Genomic DNA, 9,033 nt, shown 5'->3' with positions numbered 1-9,033 from the left:
GAAAAGGGATGAGTGAGGGCATAAGTGGGAGATAAATGTTGCTTGGAGAAGAGATGGAATAGCCCCGACAGGCCAGTTAGAAACTGCTAACACAAAATTGGCAACCATCCCTCCCTCACACCAGAGGCACAGCCAGTGACCCCAGGAACCCGTATCTTGCTCCTTGAGAACCATTTCCGGGTGAAGGTGCTCTCTCCTTCCAGTCCCTGCAGAGTGGGAGTTTGCTGCCTCCCCAAAAGCTTGTAGCTCCAAACTAGAGACCCCCAGCCAGAGCCCCTGGAATGGTTCCAAGGGACTTCCAGAATTCTTAATGTGACAGAAGGGGAAATGATTCAAGAGCATGACTGGAGAGTAGTATTCAAGTTTTATATTTAAATTAGGTGAGATTCTTGTCCCAGCCCTATCTAGAACTTTTTGAAGAGGTCACGCCAGATTACTTGGAAGTCAAGGGCTGTCCTGGGCCTGGAAAATGTGGCACAATTATTCTGCCATGGTGAGAATACTGCTCTGGAACCTGATAATTATCACTAAACTCACTCCAATGTTTTCTTATGATCCAAAATACTGTTTGCAGCAAGTTCAAGTGGAAGACATTTGACTTATGGGTATAGTGGAAATCTAGATAGATCCCTTTGGTTCAAGCAGATGGTGGTTGCAGAGAGAGATGATGAAATGATGGGTAAATTGCAGTTAAAAAGAATGACAGGGGGAAAAGAGCTTGTGAGTTCCTTGATGTGGACAGCTGTTGATCTTTGCAATCACATCTCCCTAATGGAGGAGGATCTCAGGATGTCTGGTATAAGCAGAGAACTCTAGGGTCTCTTTGAATTAGGTAGCATTTGGACTTAGCTAAGCACCAGGGGATTTTAGGATGTAAGAAGCCATGATGTAGACTGGTCATAACATTAATGTACATGGGGGTTAGTTTAGAGGCCTGCAGTGACATGGAGGCAAACGTGATGGGCAGAGCATCAACCAAATAAGGATGAAAAACAAGGTCCCTTGAGGAGGACAACAGGAAGTTCAATTGCTCTGTGACCACCTCTCCACATACACACTCACACCCCAAGGAAAGGAACTGCTGTATGGAGAACTGACTTTCTAGAATGGGCATACTTGCCATAGGATAGGATAGGATAGGATAGGATAGGATAGGATAGGATAGGATAGGATAGGATAGGATAGGATAGGATAGGATAGGATGAGAATGAGAATACTGGGTCCATGTTTTTCCCCTTATTTTGAATATTGAGGGAGCAGAGGGTGACCACTTGTGCCACAGCATGGGTGAGATTACACAAGAGACTGTTCACCATTTTGTCCGTCAAATGGTTTTATTTCAATTTGTGATATAAAGTCTGTGTCACGTAGAATTTGGCTGGTATTAAGGCCAGAAAGACTCAGGAAGTCTCTTCTTAACTCTTGAAAACAATAGCAGCATTAGTGGCAAGAGGAAGGAGTGCTTCCTTCAAAGTAGGACCCACATGGCTGCAGCAGGTGTTTCTGGGCAGCTGCTTAAAGCTGAGAATGCTCCACGTTGCCTGGTCTCTCCCTTCCCACTGCAGCGTGGTCAAGTGAATCATCCGTCAGCTGTGAAAGCAGATCTCAGAACAAAACCACTTTTGCAAAGGGATTACAAAGACCAGGAAGTACAGGTGATTACCAACAGGTGCCTTTGATACCTACATCCGTCTCTTTTTCTGCCCCTTTGAACTGACTTTGATATGCTGTAATTAGGAATTGTTGGCGAGAGGAGGAGCTGGCCTCTGCTGGCCTGCTTCCCTTCTCAATCCCTTTGAATGTTTGTTTTGAAGTAGTGATCAAAGGGATTTTCAGAAACCGGGGGGTCCCAAGAGAAAGAAAAAGTGAAGCCAGTCACTATAAATAAGGTGGTAGGCTGGCCCGAGAGGCAGGTTAACTCCTCCGGCCCTCGCAATCTGATTGTCCACCTGACAGCGACCACGCACGTGGCCCACTTGCTCACTCAGCGGGCTACCGAGTGATGCTTTAGCCAGGGAACCAAGGGCCAAGGAGAGCGCCAGGGAGCGCCAAAGTCCTGCAGGGCAGAAGATGGAGGCCACCTTTCTCCTGGGGCTCACCTGCCTCTGCTCCCCCTTGACTGCTCTGGTTCTTGACTTCAACACCATCAGGGGCTCCTCCGAAGCGTCCAGCTCCAGGAAGGTGAGAGTTCTTGGGGGAGCTGTTTGCAAAGAATATTTGCGGAACGAGGAGCCTATGCTTAGTGGAAAGTCTTGTTTTGGCTCGATTCTGGTACCACCAGTGAAAGGCACGTCGCCCCGTTCGATACTGGTGTGAGTTGGCACCCAAGACCAGGCTAGTTGGTTAGCTGATTCTCAGGCCAGGTGTTTGCTTGCATACATTTCTCTCCCCCGCTTTCTGCCTGCCAGGGATTTGGTCAGTGAACAATACAGCTTGTTCTCTTGCAGCTAAACGAGTCCCCAAGCAAAAATTGTGAGTAACGGGGAGCTTGGTCTGGGGACAAACCACCTTCCTGATTCTGGGTATCTTGCTGAATAATAGCAACCTGGAAAAAAACCCTCCTCTTACCGAAGTAGCCCTAATTTTGGGGGAAACAACCAATACCTGGGAGGCATGCCTGTTTCAGCCAGCCTGGACCACACCATTTGACTTGAAACGTGGGGGGGAGTGGAAATTTATGGGGTTGTTCCCCAGTCCCTCCTGCTATGGGCCTGCCCTTTTCCTTCCTCCTCTCTGCAGAGGTTTCTCACCAGGATGAAGGAACCTCCCGGGGGCCTCTCTTTTAAGCAGCCCGCCCCCCGGACCAAGCCCAAGCAGAGAGGTTCGGCATTCCCTCGACAGAGACTCCGGTGCGCCGTAATTTCCTCTAACGGCCACACCCTCCGCTTAGCTACGGCCCGGATTCCCTGGTCCGCGCCCTGCGCCCGGTTTGGACTGTGCCCCTCCCCCCAGCAAAGCGCTGAATCAGGACGTCGCCCCCCGAGCCCTGCTCCTCGCTGGTCTCCCTCTCTCTGGACCCGCTCTTCTCTTCTAACGGCGCCCCCTCCCTCTCCGCAGAGCGCACAATGCTTGGCAGACAGAGACTGCCTGCCGGGGAAATACTGCCACAAGGCCCCCGAGGAGCCGCCCTTCTGCGCTCCTTGCCAGGCCCTACGAAGAAGGTGTCAGGGAAGTGCCATGTGCTGCCCAGGGACGGTCTGTAGGAACGGTGAGTTTCCGCCCCTCCAGGGGCCTGTCTTCGGGCCAGAAGCGGCGGGGCGCGGCGGGGCGGGGCGGGGGGGCCGCCCGCCCACCCGCTCACCCGCTCGCTCCTCTCTGGGCAAAGGCGGATGCGCGGATCTCTCCCGCGGGGTCCGCCTGCGATCCCCAGTGTGGGTCGAGGGGGGCCTGTGGTCCCAGCCCACCTGAGGACCCCCAGCCTGCAGTCGGAATGAGCCATCCGGAGTAAGTTGCAGGCCTTTATCCGGCCCGAGCGTTGACCAGCCGGGTTGACGTGGCTGGAGGAAAAGCGTCGTGGTGCCAGGGCAGAGGGCAGGCCCAGGACTCCCCCAACCCCCTTCGGAGCGCCCGGAGGACCGGCTCCCGCGCGCCTGCCGCTGCCCGCCTCCTGCGCCGAGACCCCGCCGGCCGAGGAGGAGCGCGGCGGAGGCGGGCTTGCGTCCAGCGCCCAGCCTGAGGGGGCCGGTGGCCGGGGGAGAGTTCGGCGCTAGGAGAATTGTAACCGCGGCTCTTTTCGATGCCAGAGGTGTGTGCCCAGGTGGAGCGGATGCCTCTGGCCGAGGAGCGGGGAGAGCCGGCCGACCTGAGTGCCAAGGAACGGCCGCCGCGCCCGGCCCAAGCGGGCCGCCTCCGGAAGGAGGGCGCCGGCCCGAGACCGCGCAGCCCAGGTGAGCGGGGCCGGGGATTCTCCCGCCGGCGCAAGGGCTGCTCCTCGGAGCGAAAAAGGGAGCCGGAAGGGCAGCGTTTTCTGCAAAGGCCCGCCCTCTGCGTAGGGAATTTTAGATCGGGTCCCATCCTTAAGCCTAAAACAAGCCAGTAGCAGTAAGACCCAGCCTGGGGAGGGGTGATGAATGCAAAATCCTTAATTTGGCAGTGGGGACTGTATGTGGCCTTATTGCATTAAATCGTGATTAATGTGACAGTTAAGCTAATCCCTCTTGTTCGCAGAGCCAAAGGTGGTGGTGATAGCAGGGCTTTCGCCAGAACACACACTGAGCCATGGTTTGTTGAACCATGACATGCACAGAAAGCCATGGATGGCTACTGTGGAGGTTTGATTAAGAAGCTGGGCTAGAGGGGGAGGGGCTGGTTTCAGGATTTCCTTTAACCTAGGCCAACCACTTTCTGCCCAATCTACCTCACGGGCGGTTGTGATGATGAAATATGGGGTGCCCCACGTATATTGCCTTGGGCTCTTGAGAAGGGAAGTATGTGATGCCCTAAATGCCCTACAGGCACAGGGGCCCCAGCCAGGCCTTCATTCCTTAAAACACACACAGGCTGACAGGGACCCAGGGAGGAACCAAGGCCTTTGCTAGGACAGTATGAGCCTGGGCGGGCAAGTGTGGTAGATGAGCTCGGGCATCCTGCCCAGGGTGGCTCCCACAGGGCAGAAAACTGGAACCTTCCCTGCCATCTGGCGTTGCCTGGAGTTTTGCAACCCGGGCCTGGTGGTCCCTGAATGGGCACAACCTGCTGGCCAGCGGCACCCCACAGGAGCCCCGGAGGGGCTGCCGCCACTGCTCTTCCTGCCCCAGAGCAGCTTGTGCGCACCAGCCATTGGTCCCTCAAAGGCAGCCCCAGGTCTCGAAGGGGAGGCTAACATTGGGAGGGGAGCCATCTGAGCAGTACGCCTGCACCCCAGAACGTGGGACTCCAGCCAACAGAGAGGCCGAACAGCCAGCAAGGGGGCGTTTCTGTCACGGCTTAACTAGGGATTGGGCTGCCAGCAGTCGCAGGCCGATCTGGGTCACCCTCTGGCTGTTTCCAGAGCCCCTTCATTGTGCTGTGCGGTTTATTAAAATATTGAGCTGGGAAACACATAAGCCAAACGTAGTTTGAAAGAAATCTTCCTAGGAGGCCAGCGAGGGTGACCCTCTGGAAATTCCAGCCCTGCAGAGTTTGCCCACTTGGCCCTTTTGTCCTGGCCAACTCGGCTGAGAGAAGGGCAGAAATGGTCCTCTCTGAGAAAGCCTGCCATGAGCTTTCTCCCACGCATGCTTCCAATACGAATCCCAACAACTAAAGGTTTTTCCTTCCTTCGAATTGCACCTTAAAGAAACGTTTCCTTCCTAGGCTACTGTTGGAGAGATTGATTTGAAGCATGTGCTCTCCTAAGTTGAAGGGTCTCTCAGCTCCTGGTCACTTCATGGATGTGTCCATGTAATTCTCTTGGCTGAGATGGGGGAACACTTGGTCAAAGTTTCCAGTTAGTGCCCCAGATGGCCTGGGGTCATCCAAATATGCTGCTTAGCTTTTGGAGATCAGCCAAGGTCAGCTAGGGCACAATTTTGGTTCTTTTAAAATATTTCTTCAAGATTGGGATGGTGGTATAAGAGCAGGAGGGCCCCCATCGTTGCTTCCTCTCCAGACTAGGAACATGGCGCTTTGGGTGGAAATGGTAGCTGTTTTGTGTCTCAGAGGCCACCCTTAAAACCTAAAAAAAGGACAAAAAGTGGGCTAGAAATGTGATTACCCTATTCCTTTACCTGCCTCCTTTGGCCCTCTGGGAGGTGGGGAGGCAGAGCTGCAACCCCCAGCCTCCCAAATACTTCTTACCCTGAACTAGGAGAAAAGCAAACAAGCTTTTGCAATGGCAGAATTACCAGCTGTTCCTGCAGGGAAATAGCTGATATGTTGCAGAGGGTGGAAAGAATGGCCCTTTTTCTCATGTGATACAGAAATGACTACTTGGCTATGGGGAACCAGTGGGGAACACCAGCAGCCCAACAAGGCAGCAGTCCAAATGGATGTTCAGTAGGGGGTACCCTTTCCAAATCCACAATTCAGTTCCAGGCCAGGTGGTGGGGCAGTGAACACCGTGCATTAGACAGAGACCCCAGCTTCTTCCAGGAGCTGCAGGTGGTGGACCCAGCCTTCCCTCAACCACTCCCTGGTGAGGTAGACCGGTCCACATCACCTGATAACCACCCTGGTCTGAGTTCAGCTACTTCAGATAGCTGTCTTAAGAACTCCCCACCTTTAAGGTAGAGTGTGCAAGGGAGGCCCTCTGCTGCCTTGCCCACCTGCAAGGAGGGGATGCCTGCCTGCTAAAGTGGCTGTGCTCCAGGCCTCTCCTATGCCTAGCTGTACCCACCACTGGCCCTGTTCAACTCCATCGCCGCCCACTGTGCAGCCTCCAGGCTCCCCTCTGGAAGGACTGATTGCTATTCTTCTTCTCACAGCTGGCACAGGAGAGCACTGCCTCCGCACCTCCGACTGTGCCCGAGGCCACTGCTGTGCCCGCCACTTCTGGGCAAAGATCTGCAAGCCTGTTCTCACTGAAGGGGCGGTGTGTTCTGGGCGAGGGCAGAAGGATGGCGGGGCTCCGGGCCCTGAAATCTTCCAGCGCTGTGGTTGTGCACCAGGTCTGGCTTGTCAACGGCCCCTCAGGGATGCCCCCCAGAGAGCTCGCCTCCGTGTCTGCCGCAGCAACTAAGGAGATGGGCATGCCTGCCTCCAGAGTCTGCAGCCTGGAAGAGGGCAGAAGCAGAGGAAGCTGAAGCCTGAAGCAAAGCAGGTCTGGATCACTCCTGCCCTCCCACAAGCTGGCTGGGTGGGCATGCCAGCCATGGAATTGGGCACCAAGGCTCCTTGGACACTGTGCCCCTTTAGGGCCTTACCCATCACTGAGTTATCCATACTTGAGCTGGCAGAAAACTAACTAGCGTGGATTTTGCTGTCCCTGTTTCTGCTCCTAACTCTTACCTGGCTTATCACTGGGTGGGGTGTCCTGATTACTTGTGTGCAAGACACTGTAAGTAAAGTGATCAACAGATTCCTTCAGCTTTGCTGCTTCCCCTACTTTTGAGCATCAGTAGCTGGCAGAAAAAAATACATTGATTTTGGCAGGGCTGCAGTGGGAGAGGGGGCTGTTGGCAGGAAGCCTGTCCTCTTTTGCATCCTGTCATCTGCTCAGTGAAGGCTGGTTTGCCGAGAATGGAAAAAAAATAAAGGTAAGGAGAGCCACCCTCCTTTCAGAAATGTACATTTCATACCAGACCCTGCTCGTATTAATGTTGGTAACTCTGAGTTGGCTAGATTGAGCAAGATTCTCCCCCCCCCCTTTTTTTTGGTGGTCCAAATATAAACCAAAGTCCTTCCCCCACTGCTTTTAACCCTACTGCAACGGAGGAAGCCGCACCACCGGCTAAAAGATGTGGACAGCCGCAGAGAAGGCTCTGTGTCAAGTGGATTTGCTGGGCTGATTGAGACTGTCAGAGCCACGTTCTCCGTCTGTAAGTCCACGGAACCCGGCAGAGGCCCATCCCTCCCGTCTTCATCTTTTCATTCGCTTTGGCTAAAGGTAGTAGTAGGATGACTTCCTCTGCCTCTCCTTTTCTCCTTCCTTGCAACACCTTTGCAACAACATGCGGCTATTCGTGAGCAAGAGTTGTGTTTGACAATGTGCACAATTCTGGAAAAAAAGGACTCTTTCATTTGCCCTACCAAGAAAGCAGTTGTTCTGAGGATGGCAAAAATCCTAGGTGGTTGTAATAATGGGGGGACGGAGGGTCGGGAGAAAGTGTTTTTCTGGCAAGAACCTTTGGCCAGGAAGGACTGGAGTTGAACCGCCTCCCTGTCTCCCCCAACCCCAGCATCCTTTGGGATCAAATGGAGAAATGAAATTGAAAAGGCACAAAAGGGGCAGGTGGTGACAAGGTTAGCTTGCCTTTCAAAAAGAAACAATTCTTCTGACTGGACCCTTTTTCTTAATGTATAAAGCGGCCAAAATAAATGCAAGGGTTTCTGGGGACTGTCCTGCTGGAATCTGACTTTGTCCTTAAAATCCAACTCCCTCAAATACTGAGAGTAAAGAGAAGGAAGTCTCGCAGTGGAGGGATGTGGGGGGGGGGGGAAACAGGTGGCCACCTGTTTTGATTTCGGCAATAACGTGTAGCAAACGTTTTTATTGCCGTTTCATCTGCCCGCGTTCAGCACTTAAGGAGCAGAAAGGTGTTACCTCTGTTTACATCTACGCTGGTCAGCTAACTCCCCCTGTAGTGGAATGGCCGGTGGTGTGTCCAGACATTGGGCTCCTCCTCACAGCTATGTTAATGAGCTTTGCTCCAGTCCTTGAGCCTACCAAAAAGTAAGATGGTACAAATTTAATTATCCCAATGGCCAAACCCCATGCTCCTTCAGGAGTGAGGTAGAAAAAAAAGATCTGCACAGATATAAATAGAATAAATTAAGGAATCGGTGGATTCCCATGCTGTCATTTCCTTTCCCATAGTATGCTGGTCACCTGCTGGAGGTGGAGAAACATGCACCGGCCAGTCTTCTAAGGTGGAAGTTGCTGCGGCTGGGGAGGAGTTCTGGGTTTGCACAAGTGTGCTGCTTTTGGACATGAGTTTAATGCTATTCTGGAATAGGGCTAAACTTGTGTTTAGATGTACCCTGAAAAAACAGTCTAGCAGGCACTGGGGTGGGAGTTGCAAGGTGAAGTGGGGAAGAGCGCTCTCACTGCGTTAAACAACATTTCCTGTATCTGTTGGTTGTTTTAAAAAGTGGAATCAGTATTAAATTGCCAGTCATTTCCAGAAGACATAAATGTCTGCTTTAACTTATTTCTGGTCTGCTGTGACAGCAGCCTGGGCTCATCCTTTCCTATTCATTTTCTGCCTTCCACTGATACAAACTTTGCTTCTGCTTGCAGCGCCTCGTTTCAGCGCAAGGTAATCAGCGGGGACCTGCCCGGCTCCAAGGGCTGCCTGCTTCCCGGCCCCCATGGGCGGAGGGAGGTCAGCACTCCCCCGCTGGGCCAGAGAGCCACCCTCCTGCTCCTCTTCCCTACTGGGCCGACTTGGCAGC

General features: G+C 53.3%; 1 protein-coding gene across 1 annotated transcript; it reads left to right on the top strand.

Annotated features, from left to right (window-relative positions):
• The first annotated feature begins 2,070 nt into the window (after window positions 1-2,070).
• DKK4 (dickkopf WNT signaling pathway inhibitor 4) lies at window positions 2,071-6,658 on the top strand. Its single transcript, XM_063310883.1, has 4 exons — window positions 2,071-2,181; window positions 3,058-3,208; window positions 3,744-3,887; window positions 6,405-6,658. The coding sequence occupies exons 1-4, from the start codon at window positions 2,071-2,073 to the stop codon at window positions 6,656-6,658; spliced, it is 660 nt and encodes a 219-aa protein (XP_063166953.1).
• Window positions 6,659-9,033: the final 2,375 nt, after the last annotated feature.

The sequence above is a fragment of the Candoia aspera genome, chromosome 9 (assembly GCF_035149785.1).
Source record: "Candoia aspera isolate rCanAsp1 chromosome 9, rCanAsp1.hap2, whole genome shotgun sequence".
NCBI classification, from domain to species: Eukaryota; Metazoa; Chordata; class Lepidosauria; order Squamata; family Boidae; genus Candoia; species Candoia aspera.
This window is presented reverse-complemented; position numbering and strand designations above follow the sequence as displayed.

Bases quoted from the DNA above. Each gene is read 5' to 3' on its own strand.
- DKK4 (XM_063310883.1), top strand. From the start codon at position 2,071: ATGGAGGCCACCTTTCTCCTGGGGCTCACCTGCCTCTGCTCCCCCTTG. The intron at 3,209-3,743 runs GTGAGTTTCCGC...TTTCGATGCCAG, and splicing joins AGGGACGGTCTGTAGGAACG to AGGTGTGTGCCCAGGTGGAG. The intron at 3,888-6,404 runs GTGAGCGGGGCC...TTCTTCTCACAG, and splicing joins CCCGAGACCGCGCAGCCCAG to CTGGCACAGGAGAGCACTGC.